Source organism: Cygnus olor, chromosome 2 (genome assembly GCF_009769625.2).
Source record: "Cygnus olor isolate bCygOlo1 chromosome 2, bCygOlo1.pri.v2, whole genome shotgun sequence".
NCBI lineage: Eukaryota > Metazoa > Chordata > Aves > Anseriformes > Anatidae > Cygnus > Cygnus olor.
In genome coordinates this window covers 51,750,502-51,774,837 of record NC_049170.1, presented here as the reverse complement: position 1 = coordinate 51,774,837, position 24,336 = coordinate 51,750,502, and the positions used below count along the sequence as shown (strand labels likewise).

The 24,336-nt window shown below is 41.9% G+C and overlaps 1 protein-coding gene and 1 long non-coding RNA gene across 5 annotated transcripts in view; both read right to left on the bottom strand.

Moving 5' to 3' along the window:
- MBOAT1 (membrane bound O-acyltransferase domain containing 1) overlaps positions 1-12,834 on the bottom strand; it is a 56,909-nt gene extending 44,075 nt beyond the window's left edge. The window contains exon 1 of one of the 3 annotated variants that reach the window (XM_040548103.1): positions 12,607-12,834. In XM_040548103.1, coding sequence (XP_040404037.1) covers positions 12,607-12,696 — 90 coding nt within the window. In that variant the 5' untranslated portion in view covers positions 12,697-12,834. The remainder of the gene's footprint in view (positions 1-12,606) is intronic. The other 2 variants (XM_040548102.1, XM_040548104.1) reach the window with 2 other exon arrangements.
- On the bottom strand, positions 123-10,524 carry LOC121065333. Of its 2 annotated transcripts, none has more exons than XR_005816996.1 (2): positions 9,885-10,524; positions 123-933 (listed from the first exon to the last, which is right to left on the bottom strand). It is a non-coding gene; the product is annotated as an uncharacterized LOC121065333 (long non-coding RNA). The 2 variants fall into 2 exon arrangements; XR_005816997.1 differs by lacking the exon at positions 9,885-10,524 and adding an exon at positions 1,791-2,493.
- Positions 12,835-24,336: the final 11,502 nt, after the last annotated feature.

Here is a 24,336-nt window from a genome sequence, read left to right as displayed (position 1 = left end):
GAAAGTTGTTGTCCTGTCCCCCCAAAACGCTGAAGAAACTGTCAGCACTATGATAAGTTTAAACCCGTTGTTCTTGGAATAAAGTGTCTTGATCAAAGATTAAGACTTTCAGACATATCAGTGGTATTATGTAAGAATTTATTAGGCCCTTACACATCTAAAATCTGGAACATCATGTATTAAACTTTAAATCATTCTCTTAGTAACTTAAAACAAAGGCACTGTAAAAAAATAGCGTATTAGGATATGATTTAAAACTGTATGAAAGGACTTTGCTAAAGGAAGGTGTAGAATTTATCTTTCCAAACACCGATGTCAGTATTGGAGCCAGCCCATCAAAATTCCTTTATTGTTAATGGGGAATAAAGGGAATTTTAGGTTGCAATTCATAGAGTCCTAAAATACAAGTCTGAACCAGGTCCTTCTACTGCCTACAAAAGTAATGGAGATGAATAAACTTAGCCACAGAAATGCACACTGTAGACTTAGGAAGATGAACAGTAGCAATGCTCCATGCATTAACAGAAGGAGAAAGGAGTCTCAGGACCATGATACAGGACTTCCACTTCACTGTAAGAGGCAGGATTGCCAAAAATGACCCACAATTCCTGGTGCTCCACTCTTTGGTTTACCACTTAAAGCCAGCTTAAAATGGTATATTTCAGAAGCAGGTGTTCTGCAATAAACTAAGCCCACTTCAAGTGCTTGAAATAGAGTCGGGGGGAAAAAAAAAAAAAAAAAAAAGAAAACAATGTGCCTGTGTATTTACTGCCCGGTACGTGTGGAAGAGACGCAGGTAACAATGCTTCTCTGTCCCGGGTGCTGTCAAACACCACCAGCTTCCTGCTTCTGCAGGCAGGTGTTGCAAACCTCAACTCTTCTTGTGCTCTTCCCTAAGTAGCTGTGCATCTCCGAAATGCCCAGTAACAACGCCTGCAGAAGAAGGGAAGGAAAACTGGCGAGCACTGAAGAAAACGTTTTAAGCTGAGTTTAAAAGCAATCCCTTCAGGGCACACCAACTCAGACAGGTGAACACCTATGTTCTTCTGCCCACAGTCCAGCGTAGCAAAATGTGGGGCACAGACCTCAGGGTGCCACCAAACCCTCTCTGACACTGCAGAGCCACAGCATTTACTGAAAGGTACTGAAAATATCCCCAGCTACCTTCCAGCATGGATCTCCCACTGGCAAAGGAGGATACACAAAGATTCTCGGAAGCCATCAGTAAAGGCAACTGACAGGTTTTTCCACGAGAGAGGAAAAAGGAACACGACACCAGGGGAGGGTGTATATGCAGAGCCACCTTTTTTGTAGTAACCTCTAGTCATAACCATTTATTTGATTGGGAAATCACATTTTCAATTTACATTTAGGCAATTATCTTTGCAAACATAACAACTAGTAACTCGCTTTCTTTGTTTCCATAAACCATGAAAACTTTTATTTTCTGGAGTTGCATGCAGAGTGTCCCATTGCCACCCCATACTTTGCTTCTACTGGCAAATACATTTTTCCAGATAACCTTTTTCTTCACTTTTTTAGTCTTTTTCCAGAAGACTGCATGTTTTCTTTATTATTATTATTCAAAGGGACAATCATATTTCTCCTATTCCTTTGCTATACTGGTGACTGTGTGGAATCAGCAAGCCTCAGTAAACTGCCAACAGCTGATATTTGTTTTCACAACCATGAGGTTTCAGTCATAAAATACTACTCTTCCCTATTATTCTACAGTTTAAAAGGTAAAATTATTGCTCTGTGGTATTTAACATAAAATGTGTTTATCTAACCTTCATTTATGTGGGCTGCAGACTTATTTTTTTATCCCTTCAGAACCTTGGCAGGAAGAGAAGCCACCAATAAAACGTGTACAGCTACAATATCCTGTTGTGGCTGTTCTTCCTTTCCCCTTTTTTTTTTTTTTCTCTTCTCAGAATTTGCAGTATACTCCAGCATTACACTCATTTATTTTGGATCTTGAACCATGCAAGAAGAAAAGAATGTAGCCAGCTGTTGAGTTATGCCTGTGTTACAAGCACCTTACATCTACAGCAAATATCTCTGGAAGCTGGAGTTTGGAACATGTCTAATTTTAGGTGCCTAACTTCAGACACTAACTGAAAAAAAGTAACTTAAAAGTGACAACCACTCAGGACTTCCTGCAAGTCGAACATCTCACTGTCACTAAACTAAAATATCTGGAAATCATTAGTACTTTGCTGAAAAGTTGTGCCCTGAATGAATTCCAGGGGCTTCTCCCTCTCTCCCACAAAAAAAAAAAAAAAGTTTCCTAGTTTTCAAACTTAGCAACCAAAACAAAACAAAACAAAAACTACAGGAAAAAAAACACAGCATGAGCAAGTGTCAATTGCTCAATAAGAAATGTAAACAGTTAAAAAAAAAAAAAAAAAAAAAAGAGAAACTTGGATTTTGCTACAGATTAGGCTTCACTTACAATATACTACATTTAAGGAAAAAAAATATTTTATTTCCTTGCCTCATTATAAACATGCCACCTTTTTTATATACCCCCCCCCCCCCCCCCCCCCCCCCCAAGAGGTCCATACTTCTATTTGTATATCATTCAGCAGATCTTTGGGCTCTAACACTGAAATTTTCCAAAGATAACTGCTATATCAGGAAGGAGAAAAGAAAACACACCCACTTTTGCATTAGTTAGTCACAGTATTAACACTTTTCCCCAGAAGTACTTTTGCCATGCTTATGAGTCAGCAATAGCAGAAATCTAACTTGGTTTCCCCTGCAAAGGAGACCAACCATTAGGCAACAGGAGTATGTCTCAATTTTTTTCCCTTTAGCACTTTGGAAGAAAGAAAAGAATGCCCTTATATTTTAATATTATTAAAGTGAGGCTCCTACTATGCAGTGACAAGCAACATAATGTCAAACAAGAGGGAAAAAAAAAAAAGAAAAAACAAAAAGCACAGCAACAAATGTCCAAAAACTCCAAACCAGCTCTTCTCGATCTACACTATGAACATGAAAATAGGTGGGGGAAAGAAATTCAACAATCATTTAAGTTGCATAAATAATTATAAATTCCCCTTCAAACAAGCCCTTTACACATAAAGCCTAAAAAAAAATGCTTTGAAAGAACTAGTACAGTGCATGACCTGCACAGCTAGCTTGCAAACTTTATTTTAACCTCTTTCTATTACAGCATTTTTACTAGTAACATCTAGATACTTCAGAAGCACTTTGAGAAAGTATTTCAGGTTTTAATTATTTATTTATTTAAGCAAACTTAAGCTGTCTTAAAATACAGACAAAATTTTTCCCACTGCTGTATCACTTTCCCTGATGCTGGAAGGCACCTGAGCAACAGGTAGTACATACTTTGTACCAGACAAGGGAAAGGGGTCTCAGAGGGGGATGACCAGGGACAGGGGTCCCCACTGACTGCTTGACACCTCTCAAGGACACAGTTAGTAGTTCCACCTGCCAGCAAATAAACAAGGCCATTGGCTCCCCCAGCCAGCACACAGAAATAGCCAAGGAGATTGCAAATAGCTGATCCCAGACGTGGGAAGCAGAGTCACACCTGCCATTTAGGGTCTTCCAAACCTGCCTGGTACATTGCCCTTATTAGCAGTTGTGCTTAAATACTGAAGCGTCAAAGAAAAAGAAAAAAGAGGAGGCAGAAATGGAATCAATTTCCTCCCAATAACTATTTGAGCCCTGAAATTCATCTAATTTAAAGCCTGACTCAACTCTATCCAAGCCAGAAAATCAGGGAGTCCAACTGAGATAGCTAGGCAATTCAGGTAATGGCACATGTAAAATGTATGGTTGATTAACTGTTAGATGACAGACTAAAGATCAGCATGTCAGAACCCTATCAAAGGATGAAGGAAGACTACACCAGACACCTGCTGCACCACATCAGAGAGAATGAATGTGCAGATCACAAAACTCCCAAATACAGTGTAAGAGATCTGCAGCATGAACTGAGCAGACAGGAAATGCTCACCATGCGGATAAAATAACCTATTAAAATCAGAAGAGACATGTGAAGGGATACACAAGAGGAGAAAACATTGCAAAGTATGTAAGTGGACAGTGACTTAATATATAAGATGACAAGATAGCTGTAGGCTGGGCTCCCTGAACACAGGGCAATGGGCAGGTGAACCTTCCTGAGTGTCAACTACCTTCCCTACAGAGATCTGCTCCCTGTTTTAACAGCATGAAGAAACTCAAGCGATAAACTCAGTGTCGAGTCGAGCCCTGGGAGGGGAAGATGACTGCCAGAGCCACTCGCCTGTAATGAGAGCAGCCGTGCTCTGGGCTGCCAGCAGTGGCTCGGGATCCCAAAAGCATCAGCAACACCAGAGGCAGAGCTGCCAGAAGCTGGTTACTGCAGAGGGGACAAGCCCTGAAAGGAGCCAGCAAAATAATATGTACTTCCAAAAGCTTTCCCTTTTAAGCTGTTAAGTATTTCACTCTGGATACTCGTGTTTTTTCTATAAACATACAAGTCCTCACTGGCTTTGGGCAAGTTCTTGGCCTTAGCAGCATCCTGTTGAAATGAGTTTCACAGCCCAGTTCTAGACTGTATGAAAAATCATTTGAATCACTGTTGAATCTGCAGCCTTCAGCATTATCCCATCTTCCTCTTCATGTGGACAAGCTGGGAGACTGAAGGGAAGAAGCCCTATACTTCCTTTATACCGCTCACGTATACTTTTACCATGATCCCTCTTAAAAGTCAGTTTTCTAAAGCAAAGAGCCCACTTCGTTTTTGCACGTTTAAGAAAAGAAGTCTAGCTTGTAATTTTTTCTCTTTTACCTTGTTCATGTTTTCATTCTGGTTTCATGGCAAAGAATACCCATAGTTATCCTTCAACTGACTGCTGCAACTGCAACCAGACAAGAACACGTATATGTCACCATTCTCCTTCTACTCTGGACCTTTCTTTGTTCCAATTTTATTTGCTGTTTAGCACGAGCAGACCCTCTCTAAAACTTTCTTTTTCCCAACTGCTGAGTCCATTTTCTTCTCTGCAATTGCAGGTTTGCAATCAGGGAGTAGTACCCTAGCAGAGAAGCTGCAGTACAGGTAACACTACGTTAAAGTTACATTCTCTGAATGAAAAACAAATAAGATCACTCTCATAGGACTCTATCATATCCCTCAACGTACCACAGTATTATGCCTACGCTTTCAACTTAGTGGTATAAAACAGACCAGAAAAAAAACACTACAAGAGTGTAGTGTTATTGTTGCTGTGGCAACCAGAGACCACAAATTCTTGCCTCAAGAGAATATGCATGAACACAAACACACACACAAAGGTACAAACAGCTGTGGGTGCTAGCAGTGCCTATAACTCACTGTGGATGTAAAACACCATGCCATCAAAAATGATGCAATTCAAAGAACAAGTCCTTTAACTTCCCAGTCACCGTATTCGAATCATTTGTCTGCACTGGTTTTTCCTTGTCTTCAAAACAGCATACTTTGAAAAACTTTCCCAGGAACGCTGCAGCAGAAGAGGTATAAATGCAAGGTAACTTAACCTAAGAAACTGCAGTATTTGTGAGTGAGTGAAGTAATTCTAAAAATGTCTGTCCCGCAACCAGATAAATCATTGATCAGCTGGAATTTGTTGGTGAAAAAGCTGCAAAGCTAAAGAGCCAGTGATTGAAACTACCTTCTCCCTGCACTCATGAGATAAACAAAGTCAACACCATACCATTCTTTAACACTCCCATACTCTGATAACAGGAAGAAAAAAACCTACTTTCACTAGTTGATAATGCCATTTAAGCTGGGTGTAAGAGTTAATAATTAAATCTCTTCATCTCAACAGTACTTGGAAAAAAAAGTTCAAAATAAAACTGGTATGTATGAGCATGAAAACAAGCATTGAAGTTATCTGAGAAATGTTGGGAGTGGGGGGTCCTCAAATGCCTTGTTTTTTTGCCTTGTCATCCTGCCTTCCCCATTCCTGCCCTATCTGCACAACAGTGCTGAAAGCCACTTGAACAAGAAACCACACAGATGAAGAAATTGCTCAAGCTGACCTAGAACTGTTGTCACAAGACCAAGGCCTGTCAAAGGAGCAAGCAATCACCCTGTGCATGAAAGCCAGCAGCTGAAGATGCTTTCTTGGCTTGAGATAGGTATTTATTTATTTATTCATTGTTCTGCATGTGATCCAAAAGACTGATCTAAAGGATCAGTCCTTTGGACTCATTTCCTTTCCCTTTTTTCCCTCCCAGAGGTCTCCAGCCTGACTCACTTGCTGAACTGGAAGGCTGCGGAATTTAATCTGATACTGAACCACAAATTTTGAAGTTGCGAGTCCACAGGATTGCCAGATTTTTGTCTAGGATTTATTAGTCAGACACATGCACTCAAGTGTATCTGCCCTTTGGACAAGTCATCTAGATAGGTAGCTCAAATGCTTCCAGGAGGCATCTGATTCACTGTGGTGTACAGTTCGTTCACACACAGCAGCCATAGGCAAAATCCCTGTCATCCAGCAACCCCATCACCCAGAAACACCCAGCAAGTGTTTAGAGTCCCCAGATACCTTTTAAAAAAAAAAAAAATCCAGAAAGAGGCAGGTTATGAGGTTATGTACTAGAAACCATGGAGGAAGAATTGTTCTAACATTTAGTATTTGTTTTGTCTAGGACCAGGCAGTACTGCTATCAGCGGATCGACTACCTTTCCTTCTGGTTGTTGGGAGCATTATTCCTGCTGTTCAGAAAATACAGATGACAGAATGCTTCAAGCTGGTAAAGCTGTCTGGTTAATAGTTAACGGTTTGAGTTTGGCTTTAAAAATTATTTTTCTTTTGGATATTTTGTTAATAGAGGAATGATGGGAACAAACTATTCAGGAATTTTTAAATGTTTCAAAATAAATTTATCTGGTTCAGAAATACACTTAGAAGTTTTGTGTACTCATATTAAGATTATAGTTTTTTTACCTGAAAATTTCTTATCACGAGGCAAGTGTGAAACACTAAAAATTGTTTCCCACCCAACTCCATTTAGGATGCAATATACTGTAAGCAGGCAAAGGAAGTTTAAAAAAAAAATACAGCTGAAACTATGGTTTGTGTTTTTCTTTTTGCTTTGTACTCACCGATAGTTTTGCAAAGCTGTTTAAAACACTTTAAGTCAGGAAAGAAAAAAAAAAAAAAGAACTGGTGAAAATGAACTTTTCCAATCGAGGAGAATGATCAAATCCCATCTTGCTCTGGGGAGGGACGAGCCAAAGGGTTTTGCCTCGGCCCTTTCTCTCCAAGTGCAGTTCTCCCTGCCTGCAGAGCTGCGACAGGGTGACCAAGCTGAACCCGGTACAGAACGGGCTGGATTCCACCTTATCAAAGTAACCAAACGAGCCTGACCAGTGCTGTACTCTGAAGAAACCACCAAATTCATGTCAGAGTTGTTGGCTGTGCCTACGTTAGCAAGTAGCGTGGCCCAGAAAGAGCAGATCTGGAGAGCAAAGCAGGTAATGCCGAGGACCCCACGCTCAGGTTTACTCAGTGTGCCAAGTGGGGACAGTCAGGAGATTCATTCCCAAATTGTTATATTAACTGCACATTAACATAAATGCTCCCACTATTAGTGGAGGATGGCGGAAATCTGTGCACCAGACTGTAACTCTAAGAGCAAGCCTGACTTTCTGGAATCCCTCTGCAGATACTCTCACTAGACTACCTGAGGATCCAGAAGACTCTAAGTTTCGTACTCTCAAGGACACCCGCAACTACTAGGTGACATATGGGATTTTTTTACTCTGAGAGAAACTAAGCCTACTGACCTCAGACCCTTTATTTGGTTTTAGACAAGTACAGGAGGTCAAATTCACCTCTGCACCGATGCCAAGCCCGGTGCCGCAGCCTCCCCTGCCCAAGGAGTACCAGCACCATTTGCAGCTTGGCAAGCCTCAAGAGCTGTCCGTTCTCACCTGTAACAGCAGCCAAGGAGCATCCAGGGCACTAAGCACCATGCCAGGCCAGCCAACATGCAATAAATCCTAAGTATCAGGGGCTCCCCTGAAAGCACAGAGCCAGCTCTGTGCTCAGTGCTTAGACCCCAATGCTGGTGCCCAAGCTTCATCACTACTTTAAACTATCTCAGAATAGCTGCAGGGCACTGCTAAATCATTCCCAGTGTGATTAATGCACGGGGAAGGTTACAGGAAACTTTATGCAGCACTCTAATGCTTATTTTTCCAGGTCCCGTTTAACACAAATGAGAACGAAAGTGCTTAAAAGGGGGAAAATTGCAAGCGACTGATTCCCATTGCACTCTTGTCCCTTGCCAAATGAAAAACTTACTAGGACAGACTTTTTTTTCAAGGAATGAAGGGATGTGGAAATATTTACACGCATAGTACCAAGACATCAGCCATGAGGTCAAAGACTCTGATGCCAAACTGAGGGAGAACATGTTGAAAAAGGCAATGCATGTTTCCAAGGCAGAGGAAAATGTGTATCGTTGCAATTGTTAATAATAACTGACCTGAACAAAAAGAAACACTTTGGAGACAGCCTTAATCCTTGGGAAGAGCTATGCCTCCACCTCAGGGCTGTCTCAGTAACATACAGCATCCCAGACCCTGCACAAGCAGAAGAATGGCTTTGCTCTACGTGCACAGAAAAGCTGTGCAGAACCACGAGCACTACGAACTGTGCCCTGCCGGGGACCCAAAACAGGGTCAGCAACACAGTGGCCCCATTCTTTAACAGATTGCTGTGTCCTTCAGGCCATTATAATAAAAAGCTAATGATTTCCTTTACAGGCTACAGTTTTTCAGAATCTGGGTACCAAAAAGCCAAAAAAATATAAAAATTAAAGCTGCTTTTGGCAGCATAACATCTCTTTGTAAATATGTATTAATACGTTGATTTCATATTCCATTTTTCCTTACTGTTTCTCAAATAACTGAGGGTTGCACAGCTTTATTTTTTCCAGCTGAGGGCATGTCAGGCAGGGAGGCAGTAAATCTGACAGTGCTGCCGCAATTCAAAACGAAAACATTGAATTTTCAATTGCAGAGTGACTGGCATTAGGGAATTAAAATAAAGCCGAGTTCATACCAAACCTGACCGGTTACTGCTGTCACCTTCAAGTAGCTTTTTTCAGATAAAAATTAGGCATTAACTCTACTTTTCTTTTCAGTGAACTTCTATCTTCAGTTATCTTGCCTCGATCTGTAACAAATTGCTTTTTTTTCCCCATCAGCACTACATCTTCTAAAGCTTATGTTGAAGACAGGTAAAGAAACTATCAGGTTCCTGCCTAAGTCTGTCGAGTTCCTAGACAGCTAAATCTTTATTTCTCTTTTTTGACCCCAAAAAATAAATTAGAAAATTTATGCAAATCAGCTGAGGACTAATAAGTCTTCTGACGAGCTAACACCAGGAAATGGGGAAGCAACATTGGAGTGAGAGCAAAACAGTAAGTTGAAAAACTGTTACATTTAACAACCCCCCAATTTTGAGATCAGAATTTGTGTTGATGTTTGATAAAGAAAAAAAACAGCGCATATTTATCAACAACAACACCACCACCACAGTTCACGAGCATGCTTTGAGCTATTTGAACTGAAGGGAGGGCAGGAACTCTTCTCTAATACTTCAGCTACTACAGGGCTCAGATGCATGCCCTTCAGTCCCTCACAGAGTTGGTGGTTGATTCAAACTGTTGCCAAAACATGAATATGCAGGTCAGCTGCAGTGAAAGGATTAAAAGATAAGGTGCACAGCTAGCAGCCAAAGCATCCCGTGTTAGGTTTAAATACATATTTTTCCCCTCAGGGGCAATGCGGCAGGGCTCATCAATGAAAACCCTCCAGTTAAAAACCATCCAATATAAACACGAGAAGAGGCTCATACACCGTTTTTTGAGGGATGCTCCTTGAACACGACGCATGTCCTTGAAAGTCAACAAACGTGGTACTGTCGGAGGCAGGCCAGGGTCAGGCCTGCTAAACAACACGGTTTGTTGTGGGGCAGCTGCTGTATGGCACCTGGGCAGCTTCCAAAGCAACCCAGGGCACCAAGGGAGCTGTACTGCAAAATGACCCTGCCAAGTGAAACTTCTTTCAATCAAATGTTTTAACCCCTCGAACCTGACCATCCTACTTCTAGAGATGCCCAGAGCTGAAGAAGGCATGGTAGAAATGCCGTACGGATAAATGATGCCATTAAACATACTTTTAATATACCTCTAGATTGTGTACTTATTTCTTCGCCGTATTTATATACAAATGCATTTTGCTTACAGAAATTACACTATTAAAAGTTTAATCCTAAAGTTACCACATCTCACTGATTTGTGCTAGAGGAAGATGTCCTAAAAGTCAGTGATTTAGGGTACATATGACCAAAAAAAAGAAAAAAAATATATTTTGCCAAATGTTACCGTATAAGCCTACTGGAGGGGATGGTGCTCCAGAATTAGTGATTTGGAGCATGTGTGACAAGAAAAACAAACAATCAAAACACCCCCCCTCTTTTTCCAAATGCTGCCAGAGGTGTGTCGTTGACCTAGCCAGATATTTTTAGAACACAAGTCAGCTAAACTTCAAAGTCTGCTTTCCTGGGATATGAGGATGAATTGAACACAACGAGTCTTTTCATCCTCTTTCAAGCTCATTAATCTTGTTACCGAATATAGCTCTTCCTTAAAAAAAATGATATTTCAATGTTAAATTCAAAGATAAATCATCCATTAAAGAACCATGTAAATACACTCTGCGACTTTGGGGCTATTTTAGCATCTAAAGCAGAAAACATTGCTATGTTCTCATGCGATACACTATCTAGTAAATAAAACATGAACAGTCTGCCAGGTACATCGTGCAGCTAGGAATTACACCCTCTGGCTTTTAAACCTATGTCACAGTTGGTAAAATAAATTAAAAAAACAATGTGAAAAATGATGTTCTCAGGTTCACCCCTGCTTCGTATGGTTAGTGACACACTGGCTGCTTACTTGATGACAAAACATTTTCCACCTACGCCGGCTGTAGCTTTTCTGACCTCGGCAATGAAAGGCTAACAATCACTACTTTCATTTGCCCGACCTTCAGCTCAACACTTTTTCTGATTTTTCTCTTAGGCTGGAACCTCTCTCAGAGCACAGACCTCACGGGAAGAGGCCTGTGCAGAAGTGACAAGCCCTCTGTGTCGAGGCGGCCACGTCCAGCTTTCCCACAACTCCATGCTCCCTCCGCCTGCACACCTCGCACCGTGCTCTCCCGTTTTTGGGGGAGCAGGGACAAGAAAACCCAGCAGGCACGCACCCACTGCCTGCCATCAGCAACTGGCTCAAACAGTCCCGGGGGCCTGGGACAGGCAGGGTGCACAACCAGATGCAGCAGTGCATCCTCCAGCCGGGAGAAGCGTGGGGAGGGTTTTCCCACCGCCAGCATCATCTTCCTACCAGGGTGCTGAAAGCTTCGAAGGAAAAGCTGCAGGCCATCCAGTGGCACGGCTCGGTGACCCAGCCAGCCCAATCTGTGTGTGCTCCACGCTGCTGCAAACAAGCTGGAGCAGCAAATGCACACTGCTCAGGGCCCCTTCCCCCTTTTCCTACTCACCAGTCATGGCGCACAGCACCTCGAACGGGAGGTGATCACCTTTCCTGCCCCTTCTCCTGAACATCAGTATTAGCTGATAGATAATTATAAGCCTTTATCACTTAAAAATTTTAGTGTTGAGCCACAGATCTCTTTCTCACAGCAAAAACTGCTATTAAAAAAATAAAATGAAAAATTAGCGTGTTTGGGGCTTTAATCTATGAAATGCTGTATTTCTTGCCCAACTTGAAAAACAAATAGTAGCAAAAAATGGCACGTAGCACCAGCCGCTCTGAACAGAAGAGAAAGCAACTAAGTCCCAATCTTCTGCTGACTTCTAGCAAGCTGTTCCTGCTGCCTGGGTTTCTCGGAGCACAGCTCTGTCTCCTCGCAGCTTGGTGGAGACTTGTCCTGGCCAGCACAAACTTCCAGAGCGAACTTCCTCGTCGCTGGAAGAATGCAGGAAAAAGGCAGCAGGTGCATGCAGGCTTGAAACAACAAAAGGAGGTGTGCGTGTGTGTGTGTGTGTGCAGGGTGTGGAGAATCAGCATTTTCTGCTGGAGGTCAGCGTAACCGGGAGGCTGTAAGCAACCAGGCAACGCCGCTGCCCGGAGTGCATTACGCCGGGAAGGGCTTTGTGCAGCTCGCTCTGCTGGGAGGCTGCTTTCCACGTTTCTCCGGACGGGCGCTTTGCATTGCGCTGGCAGGGTGCTGGAGGAGCTGTGCCCGTGCCCGTGCTCTCTCCCCGGTGCGCCACCCGGCACGGCACGGCCCGGAACCGTGCAGGCTGAGCAACCGGAGGCGCTACAAATCCCCCGCTGCTGCGACCTGCAGCATCCTCAGCACCAGGGGCTTCTGTCAGGGCGCTGCCGGAAAAACAACGGCTTCCCACCCAGGCAGCCGGCAAAGAGAGCCACCAGCGCCACCAGCTCGCCCCGGGGGGCTGCACAGCCCTGAATTTAGCCCAGTCCAGCCGAGCCCAGCTCGGCTCATCCCGGCTCCCGACCCGGTCCCCCCGGGGGGCTGCAGCTCACCTGGTCCAGCGGGATGCCCAGCAGCGCGCTCAGCGGGTGCAGCAGCGTGGAGCCGGTGGTGCGGTGCGGGGCTGCGGGCACCTCGGCCATGCTGCATCCCCGCCGGGACACCTCCGCTCCGCTCCGCACCCGGCACCCAGCACCCAGGACCCAGCACCCAACGCCCGGCACCCGGCACCCAACGCTCAGCGCTGCCGCCGGGCCGCGGGGGGGCGCACGGCAGGGCGGGGACAGCGGGCCGGGGAGGGGCTCCCGGCCGTGCTCGTGCCCGTGTCCGTGCTCGTGCCCGTGCCCGTGCCCTGGGCTCAGCTCCACTGCATCCTGGCTCTGCCAGCCGAGCATCCCCAGCCGGGCGTCCCTTGCCCCACGCCGGTGCCGCCGGAGGTTGTAAGGGAGGATTACCGAGCGCCCAGCGTTTTTGGAAACCCAGATGCAGTGACTTTTTTCCCGATAGGGGAAAAATGAGAAAGGAGTGGGGGTTTTAACTGGTGCGATTAGCTTGCGAGTGAGATATGGTTATAAAGGTGCCCTTTTTTCTGCCCCAATCGCCTATCTGCAGGAGTGTTGGTGCACCTTCCACTGACAATGCAATATTGTGTCGCAGGGAGAGCTTTCTGTTCAGCTGTGCTGCTGACGTGTTTAGGGCCTGAAGTGCCCCAAGAGTCCTTTGCAGGCTCAGCACCAGGCTCTTTCAGAGGCCATCGTTTTCTCCAAATAATTGTCGGCAAGCCCTACTAAAAGTGCCCTGCTTGTACTGTGCAAGTGAGTGCTGGGCTGGAAAATCCAGGCAAAAACTATTCTGTAGGGAAGTTTTACAGGAGTGACATTCCCTATTGCTCAAGTGGTGCCAGTTTGTGCACATGCATATAAACATACATATGTACATACCTGCACACACATGCTCAAAGCAGGACAAGAGAGCCATTTGGAAGGACTGGGTAGCCATGTGTAAGACTGCCTAACATTTTCCAGTAGAAGTCCCTCTTTCCAGCGTAAAATTTGCCAGCCTGAAAATGTCTGGATGGAACTTTCCATGGGCCGTGTCTGCCACAAAGGGATCGCTTGTTGAACTTTGGCTAAAATCGTTAACCTGATTTTGGGAACAGAATAAAAGTGATTTATTACACACACTACTCTGGGGCAATGACTTCAAGTTTAGGTATGGTAGTTGTCCTGGAAGCAAGGAAGTGCCTTTCTCTGGCCTTGTGAGACTACTCAGCAGTGACCAGCTGAGAGAGTTCTGGGGAAAAATACACACATCATGTATGTGGAGAACTGGGAGATCAGTGTATAGCTTCTCTGAAGGCCGTAAGCATTCTTCAGTTCCTCCGTGTGAGCAGGTTCCCTGCCCCTAGAGGAGCAGAGCAGGATACTGCAGGGCTCCAAGCGCAGGAACTGAGGAGTGTGTGCCTGCCTCTCACGGGCAGTACTCGGCCACCTCGGGGGGTGTGGAGCGGAGACAGAAGCAGCTGGAAGGAGAAATGGATAGGTAGAGAAAGCCAGAAGCGAAAGCACCAGAATTAGAAAGGTGGCAGTTCCAGCTAAGTCCAAGTGAGAGCACGCTCCTGTCTCAGCAAAGACACATTTATGATACACTGTGCTTAGACTAGAAAGCTCTCCTACACCCAAAGAAGCTTGAATGGGTCCAGCCGAAGTATCTTTGCACCACTGCCATATATTTGTTATAAACTAATTTGCACATGGGAATTGTATGTCACTGTCTGTCACCCCCTCTCTGCTGGCAGGACCACCAGATGTGAAATAGCCGTGACCGGTCAGCCCAGAAGGTTGGTTAGGTCTCTTGTCGCTGACGGGGACAACTGTGGGTGCTTGGGCAAGGCGTACAAGAAACATGCCAAACACAGAGCAATCCTCTCGCATTGTACTCTCACAGCTCCTCGCCATCAGATGCCCAAGTTGGAAATTTCATCTGGTGTATCATGTTTAATAGCCGCTGGTGGGCCTACGTTACATGCCTAATATTTTTTTTGAATTCAGTCATATCTGTGGCCTCCACAGTATCCTGTGAGTTCTGCTATTTAATTATGTGCTGCATGAAAAAGTACTTCCTTGTGTTTGTTTTAAAACAGCTGCCTTGTAATTTCATTGGGTGCTGTAGTGTCCTTGTGCTGTGAGAAGTAAGTGAATAATCACTGCTTAATCACCTCCCCTGTGCTATTCATATCTTTATGTATCATCAGTTGTCTATTTAATCTCTCATTATATGGACCTTACTGATCTCTTTGTTCTTCCTTTCCAAGCTTTTCTGCATCTATTTTTGAAATGGAGAGACTACAGCTGTATGTAGTAACATAGTATTTTGTTCTATATTCCTTTACTAAGAATTCCCAACATCATCCCCAATGACTTCAAAGTCTATTTTCTTAAAAGTAGTTTAAAGCCCAACATGTGCATGTATAATCAAGAGTTGTTTTTTTCCTATTTAGATTTATCAATATTAAATTTTAACAGTCCTTAAATTGTCCCGCAATACAACATTGTGAAATCTGTTGCAACTCTATAATCAAGCTTTGATTATCCTGAATTATTTCATATCCTTGCTAAGTCTGTCATCTCATCTCCTTTTCCAAAACCTTATTAATGTGTTCAACAGGACAGATTCCTTTGTATTAATTCCCAACTTGACATTTAATTTCTCACCCTTTGTTTATTACCTGTCAAACAGCTGGAAATCCACGAAGGGATAGTTCCTACTATTCTGTGATTATTTAATTGTTGTGGGTGAAAAACCTTACCCCAAAGCTCTGAAAGTACAAATATACTTTCCTGACAGGATCACCCTTCACATATTCTTCGGAGAACACTAAGAGGTTTGTGATGTGTAACTTCTTTACAGTGGCTGTATTTTCCCCATTACATCATATTTACCTGGGTGCCTACTCATTTCATCCTTTGTTCTACAGTTTGCATGGGGGAGTGAGGAGTGCCGCTCTGTGATTCTCTGACCCTGCCTGACTGATACAGTGAATTTGACTTTTCAGTGGAAGATTTTCTCTTATGCCTTAACAGGAAAAGACAATTCGCTGGAGAATGTAGAGAAGTTGCAAGGACAGCCATTTAACAGGGAAGGCGGGATGAAGGTTGCCAGCATAGCAGGCAAGCACAGAGTAGTGACACTGTGAGACACCTAGAACAACCTCATCAGTAGAAATGTTAGTCCGCCGCTAAAATCCCTTCTGTCTTCTCACAGCCGTTTTAAACTTTAGCCTTGCAAACAGTAAGTTGGGACAATATGGACAAATTCGGAAGTGTGTGGTGGTGGGGAGAAACCAAGAGTTTGATTCCACAGTTAAGGAAGTTGTAATGTGAAAGTGCCCATAAGGTATCTTCTGGAAATTAAACTCATCCAGAAATTACTCCTGTGATCCTTTTGCATCAGCACGAAGGGAAATTGTTTTGTTTTCAAATCCTGATTCCTTTTGACAAGTTGGAATCTCAGGCAAAGGGGCTGTGGTGGCCAGTGGATGAACCACAGGTCTAGATGATAAGCGATGCTGCATGAAACAAAGCTGAGCACCTGAGAGAGGAAGGGATTGTTGTTTGTTTTTCTTGGTAACGTCAATACATGCACATGGCCGTGAAGTCATAGCACTGATGGCTTTTGGCATTACCAAAAGAGAATGTTATCTGTGCATTTATCCTCCTTCAGAGATGGTGGAATGATTACTTTTATTATTTTCAGATAATAATGAATTGGAATCAGGATCTACTGATACAAAATTAAAGAAAGCAATGAACAGAGATTTACACTTACTTAGTAATTTGTGACTGACTCTACCAACATGAGGCCCCCTGTGTCTACACTCGAGATAATTTTGCAGGCTCATTTCTTTTCCTGCTGCTGAAAGGGATACTTTGACCTTTAATAAAGCCAGTGGTCACAAGGCAAGCAGACATAAATCTAGAAAGATTCTTTTTTTCCATTTACTACTTACTTGAAAAGGAGATGGTTTTTATTAGTTTATATCACATTTTTTTGTGAACTCTACTACAGTTTATTCAGGAGCAATTATTTGAGATGTAACAGAGTCTATTCGTAATACAGCTTGAAACTAAAAACCTGGAAGGACATTTTGTGATTTGCAGAATAAGAAGCTGCAAAAGTTAAGTAAGAATTACTTATGACTAATATGAAAAAGGAAAGGGTTCATGGAAATACTTCAGGTTCCAGGCAATAACTATTGGAAAAATGCTGATTTCTGTTCAAATACATTTAGGGAAATCAAGAGAAGAATTTTATAATGAAAATAGATGATGTTTAGAGCTACTGAAATAATGTTTTCTTTAAAAAAATATTTTTTCTCCTAAAAAAATTATGGTAGTATTCTTAAGAAAGTGCTTCAATACACTCACACAAAGGCAAATCTTAGTGCATGAAAGTTTTTGATATTAGCAGTCCTTCAAAATTCCAGTTGTAAATTTATAAGGAACCATCAGCATATCCAGCAGAACTCTTTTTACCTATATCAAATGAAAACAGAACACAAAGTTAATTTAATATAGCCTGACTTTTCAGCTTCTTTGCCTTGTACTTTCACAGATAACTTTTTTTTCTCTAGTAATCATCTCAGTAGAGATGATCATTCACAGCAGAAGTAGCGGAGCTTGTTCTCTTCTACCATCTAGAGGGGAAACTGTACAACATGTAGAAAAATTATTTTAGCTTTGCCAAAAAGTTAGAGAGAGAAATAGTTCCAATTCCTTATACTATTTTTATTTAGGAAAAAAAAAAAAAAAAAGAGAGAGAGAGAAAGAGAGAGAGAGAGAATTGCTGATAGTGTTTCCGTAAGGGTTAGGCAATTTACAGTGTCAATCAATATCTGTTTGTTTTTGTTTTTAATATTGTTTTCCCTGGGTCTTTTCTGCACCAGAACTAATAGGTGAAAAAATAAAAATAAAAAATGTTGAAACCAGTCAGGACTCACTGTTGGCAGAAAGTTATTATGGTGTTTTTAAATCTGTAGGCATTACTCTATAATTTCTTTTAAAGAGAAATTAAACTTCTATAAGCAATCAAGCCCTTTCACTTATAGTTACAAATCTTATGGAAAAGATTAAATAACATTGAAGAAAACATTCAGTACTGGTGTGTGGATTTAGAGAGCCAAAATCTACAAAGTTTTTTTGTCCAGTAATGCTGTCAAATAACACTGTTAGCTAAAACAATTGCTCCACAACGTGTATTGCCTGAATTAGAGAGCTAGCAACACGAGTGTTAAGTGAAGGCTTTGTCCTACAGTACACTGTTAAAGATCTGTAATTGTTTGTGTTACTGTTCTAGTTGTGGATAGTCATAACCTTTTCAAATAAAGTCCAAAGGGGGAAAATAAAAAAAGATAAGTATGATTTGAAGCTGATGAGTGTAATTTAAGTTGAGCAATATATTAATTATGCAACTACAAGAATTTCTGGATTGTAAAAATTTTCTAATCTGTTTGATAGAAATTGCCTTTTTCTGTTTAAAATTGTTTCTTCATAATTCTATTTGAGTGAATACCTGTAGCGGTCTAAATCAACACATGCTCAGATAAAATCTTATACAGGCTCTCATTATCCCATTTTGATTGCTGAAATATTTTTTTTTTTCTGCAGCTTTGGTAAATTTACCTTTGTCTGATCAGAATGCTCCCACGACAAATATTTCCTGCACTCACCACTTTGAACTTCATTCCCATTTTTGTGTATTTTCTTTTGCTCTATCTTGTTTCATTCTTCTTTTTCTAGGTTCTGCATTGTCTATCCATCTATCCTAAGATAAGCATTGGCTCTTATATTAGATTTTCAAACAAGCACTCCTGGGGTTTCTTCTGAACTTGCCCTTTGATAATGAGGAGTTGACCCTAATAAGCATTCAAGATTAATATATTATCTTCTTTTTAATTAGTTCTTAAAACTTATTTTTTCTCATTGTTTCAAGGGGGGAAATAAGATTTTCTACTGGAAGCTTGTCAACAGAGTTGTTACGCTGGGATCACAGCGTATTCACTGATTAGTGCTGTCTTATTGTTTCCTTGGCCTCTTATGCCAGCTGGTCTGTATCCAGCTTTGAATCCTGCCTCCTACTTAGATCATTAGCCCTTTCAGACAAGGATGCCTGCATTATTCTTTGCTTGTGTAACATCCAGCAAAATGGGGTCTTCCTCCATGAATCAAGGCCGTAGGCCCAATGATAATAACTATAATAAATGTTTGACTGCTGTGAGTATTATTATGACTGTAATGTTTATATGCATGGGGGAAAGGAATGAATTCAATGCCCAAAAAGGTCCACCAGAAAGAACACGACCCAATTAACAGAGAGACCTTTAAGTGTATTCTCATCATTGGCAAAGGCAGGACCCCTGCTGGCTGATCTGTAAAACATTGATGATGTTTGTTTTAACAGGAGTCGCTTAACCGACCCTCCCGTGTGGATCAATTCACGTCGCTGCCTCAAGCCAGTATCATCAAAGAAACGTTGTGAATACTACAAGAAAGAAAAACCGAGACCTTCGACTTCAAAGTCTACTGTCAATCATATGCATCAGAATCCATCTGATAGACTTACCATGGATGTTGGCACACCTTTTGGCTGTCGCCTAAACATGAGGTTACTTCTGTAGGAAAAGGATACCTGGTTCAGGAAAATAATTTAGATGACGTTGAGCAGCCTTCTTAAGCAGTACTATGCTTAAGAGTACTATGCCTATAGTAATAAGTGGCTGTATCTAAGCAAATTCCAGGTTTATTAACAATGCAGAGAAAAAAAAAAGAAAAAAAAGTCTGCCCTACTATAAATGTGAACATCCATATATTTAGTTTTATCAGTGGTCCAACTACACCAATCTCATAGCACACAGCATGTATTTCCTTCCCATAAGGCTAAGTCAGTGGTGGATGCCTAGAAAACCAGGCCTCCCAGTGCAATCAGGACAATGTGACAGAAGAGTACACAAAGATTGTTTACACTGAGTGGCTTGATGCTATATAGATAAGCCACATATTGAAAAGATGTTTGAATATTACTCTGTCTGCCTCAATCCTACCACTTAGCTGCTCTTTCAAAAGTCAACTCCCTCACCTCTAGCAACAAAGGACCTTCCCTTTGCCCAGGCTGGCAGAAATGTTAGGAGCTTGTCTTTGCTGAATGTTGTTCAATGCATATTTCATAGACATATGATGATCAGCAGTGATGCAGTGTTCTAGACTAAGTCAAACATATAACAAGTTTTGGCAACTGTTGTCTTGTTCAAGTGATGACTGTTAAGTACTTCAGGGAATGTAAAAGTCCAGTGTGAAAGAGGAACTGATGGAAATGGCTGATGTATCTGAAATTCTGCTCACACATTGCTGGCACTGGAGATTCACTGGCTACGAGGCCAGAAACAGCCATGGTGGTCACTAAGTCTGAACTAGTGGGATAGTACAATGTATGAAGTATTATTTTAGAAGTATTCAACTTTATTTTTGTCTTCCTACTTTAACTTACTTCCTACTAAATCTGCTTTGGACTTCATTCAGAGAATATGCATACATGTTTAGTGCTCAATCCCTAGCTAAGCTATAAGGTGGTTCTCTTACATTTGAGGGGAAGCATTGCTTAGTTTCTTAGCCTGTTTTACATACTAACCATATCTCTATGTCAATGAGAAGCTGTTGAGTTTCACCACAAAATCCACCTGATTTCGTACTGCAGAGATGGCCAAGACATCATCGACATCTCAGAAACTTATTCTATACACACAGTAATGGTACTTGTCTCAGAAGAGAAAATAAAAGGTTCAGGGGTAAAAGAGTTAAAAAATAATGTTCACTCTGATAAGGTAACATCAGGTTTTTGTAATACTTATTTCTTGTTCAGACTAGAGCCTAACTTTAAGAAAGTTTCCAGTGGGAACATGCTGCCCAGAGCAGCTGTGGATGCCCCATCCCTGGAGGTGTTCAAGGCCAGGCTGGATGGGGCTTTGGGCAGCCTGGTCTGGAGGGAGGTGTCCCTGCCCATGGCAGGGGGGCTGGGGGGAGGGGGGGGCAGTTGGAGCTAGATGATCTTTCAGGTCCCTTCCAACCCGAACCATTCTGTGATTCTATGACTCTATGAAGTTCTACTCCTAGAAAAGTTATCCTAATGGATAATTGCCCTGAGAGACAGAGAGGAGAACATGAATACTTAGTTTACAAGAAAGCCTGAATCTTCTGTCATAAACAGGAAAAACAGGAGTGACAACTTTGTAATTTTGTAATGAAAAACCTGATTATCTTGAAGTCAGAATCCAACTCTATTGTTAACTCTTCTTACAAAGGAAGCTCCAGGTTAAAGCCGCCACCCTAAGAAATTAAAATACATTGCCTTACCGTTATCATTTTTCACGTGAACAGTAACTGGTTTTAGCAGAAGGATGCTAAGGCTGGTGATCTTCTGAGCTGTACAGGAAGACAGCTAGTCCTGGCAATCATCTCTTTAGACAGACTGCAGTCCTCTTTGTAATGACAACTTTCAGAACATCTTTCCTTGTTCTCCTTCACCATAATTTCTGAGGTACAATTAGACCTGCTCCAAAGTCTGAGTTGAACGCATGGGTAAGAGGAGCCTGTCAGTTCCAGTTGGTTCCATAGAAATGTTTCCTTTCCTCAATAGCAATATAAAATCCCTGGCCAGATACAGGGTTTCGTCATATGAGGTCACTACAGGGGCAAACCAGCTTCTCCTGTGGATGACCCAATTACTGCAGAGGCAGATGGGCGAGTGTGCAATGCACTTGCCAGCTGACTGCTTGCAAATATGGTTTTAAACGGATATCATAATTTGGTACACAGGAACTGACAAATTACATTCTACCTGACAGGGTATGATACAGATCTGCCATAGTGACAGCATCCTGTACACTTAATGAAAAAATCTCCTTTTTCAAACCACGCATAGCCAAGGTTGGCAATACTGGTGATCACCATTACATAGCTATTGAACTCCTGGAGTTTCCGTTGCAGTCTGCAGCTTGCCTGAGTTCTCCCTGTAAGAAAGACTTAAAGGCTCCCGATCTAATCTGAATTTATCTTATCTAGCTATGTTGCAGATACATCTTATGCATTGCTGCTCTAGCTCATTGCTGACAGCCACTATGGGTGACATATATTCTAGCTATGTGGATTTTTTCAAATGCAGCTACTGATGTCAGGGGCCTGGCCTGAAAGATTTTTAGAGAGAGCTAAGTATTGTTTTCTCTGATGTCTCAAAACCAAGCAGTGTAATGATTTTGGTTTAAATGCATACCTTAGAGGATTGCAGTTTATGTCTGCCCTATAAAACAGGGATGTATCCAAGTGCTGCTTGCCTTGAAAAATACAGAGTGATTCCAGCTCCACTGCTCCGCTGTATTTACTAACATGAAGCATCTTCTTCCCAACAAGGCTGTGGGACCAGAAAAATGAAAAGGCAGTGGGATAGTATCTGAAAAAGAGCAATACTCCGTAATCCAGTCCCAAATCCCCATGTACACAGGCAAAGCCCTTCCCTCAGCCACTGCAGAGGAGCTTATTCAGTGACTGTGCTGTCATTCCCTGGCTGTCCCCACAAAGCACTTTGACTCCTGTGATGTGCAGAGAATACAATAGTGTGCCACGCAGAATTAATATTGCTGAAACTATGTTGCTCTGAGTATTCCTGCTCAATAGTCCCTACTTCCCCTTTTTATTGGATTTGCCAATATTTTCTACGTGCCCCTAAACTGTAGATTTAACAGTGAGGGAGGTAAAGGAGAGCAAGGCTTTTTATCCTTTCCACGTTGGCAAGCCATGGCTTTGTACAGTGATTTTTCCTCCTGCAAAGTATTTCTGGGCATGGGAGTGGAAGGGCAGTTTGGTAACAGAATCCCAGAGTTTTACATCAGGCTTTTGGAACACCAAAACTATCCTGTGCTGTACGGGATGGTAAAGCACAACCTAATGCTGCAACGCCTATTCTAGCTTGTTCAATTCAACTCATGTTGGGTGTGCAGATAGATTATGACCTGACTCCTTGCTCAAACTGTTCCTTTGGTTCCTCACACGTGCTGGAATCTTGAGATTAAAAATTATTTTCCAAAGTCCACATTTGTTGCTTTAAGATCCCTGCAGATATAATATCCATCTTTGTGTATGGTGAAGAGCACAAAATACAGAGATAACCTTTATATTTCCGAAGGACACAATGGAAAGAAAAAAAAGAAACAAAAACCTATAAATGATGAAAAGGTTTGTTGTGACATGAAGTTCAGCATTCTGAACAAGCCATGGGTCCAAAAATCACACTGTTCCTACGAGCAAGGTCCTTTCAGTTAGTTTTTGCTCTCTGTTGTCTGATATATTTATTGCCATCTGCAAGAGGCAATTATTTTATTGTCAGAAATATTCCTTGTAGACAAACCATCCTTTACCTCTGCTGGATGTACCAGAGCCTCTCCCATTCATCAATGAAGAGATTTCAAGTTTTCTGCACAGTTTTTGTGGTTTCCAAGCCTGAGAGAGCTATGCATAACAAAATCCCAACTACTACTTCATAATTCTAAGGAAAGGCCAGCAATTTTTTCCCAAGTGTGTGACTATAGTTAACGATTGTGTTTGACTTACATTTTATACGGTGTGAAATTCTGTAACAAAGGAGACAGATAGTCTAAAACAATGAGAATTTTTAACTGACAGTCTCTTCTTGCAAAGAATGCCTATGCTGCTTTCATTTCAAAACTGCTTCACCTACCTTGAGTACAGTGTTTCTTCTCAGAGCCTACTACATACAACACTGCAGTAAACGATGCTCTCCAGAAAAAGGGAGACATACAGGAAAGATCGAGAGTCAAAATAGGAAATCTCAATTTTAACTTTCTCTATTTGGTTAGATCTAAAAAAGATAGTCATTCTCCCCACATTGCTTCGTCTCAAAATATCAATAATTTGGTAGACTGCTTTTGTCCTCTGTTTCTTCTAATGTGATAAAGGGGGGAGAACTGAGTTATTTCTGCTGAAAAGTAAAGCTGGAGACCTTTTAGTGCCTGAAGTTTGTTTCTGAATTCAAGACTGCAAATGGGAAAAGCAGGGAACTACATACTTGGAAATACTTGTTGCTCCAAGCAAATATTTCAAGAGCCATTTAACAGCTAGAGTGTAAAGAAGAAAGTAAATTTTAAATTGTTATAATTGAATGTTGTACGTTATACATGGTCACAAGTAGAAGAGTAGAAACTTCTAGATGGTTAGCAGGCTTCCTGAGAAGCAAATGATTGACCAGAGCTGGGGTACTAACAAATAGAAATGGATTAGCTGTTTTTTAAAAGCTGCACTGATTGTTCATGTTGACTGTATAAACTATGTACATGCCTTTGGCCTATGGAAACATGAGATACTTGAGCTTCAGGAAGGGCTCTGATGTGTGTTTAATAGAACAGATGAGGACAAAAGTTTTACTTCTGCTTTACTCCAAACTAGTCATCGTATTCTGCTACTCATATATATACAGTATATATATATATATATATATATACGTATGTATACTGCTACTTAGGTTAAATTGTTCTATTTCTCTCTCATAAATTGTTTTTAGAATTAGATAGATACTTCATGAAAGACTTTGGTGAGAATACAGAATTGACTGGGCAAAGCTTCTGCATAATACTATCTGCATTTTCAAATACTGTTTTCACTGCCTGATAGCTCCATCTTGACATAGCCCCTTTGTAGTTTACAGTGAAACTGGCTCAGGAT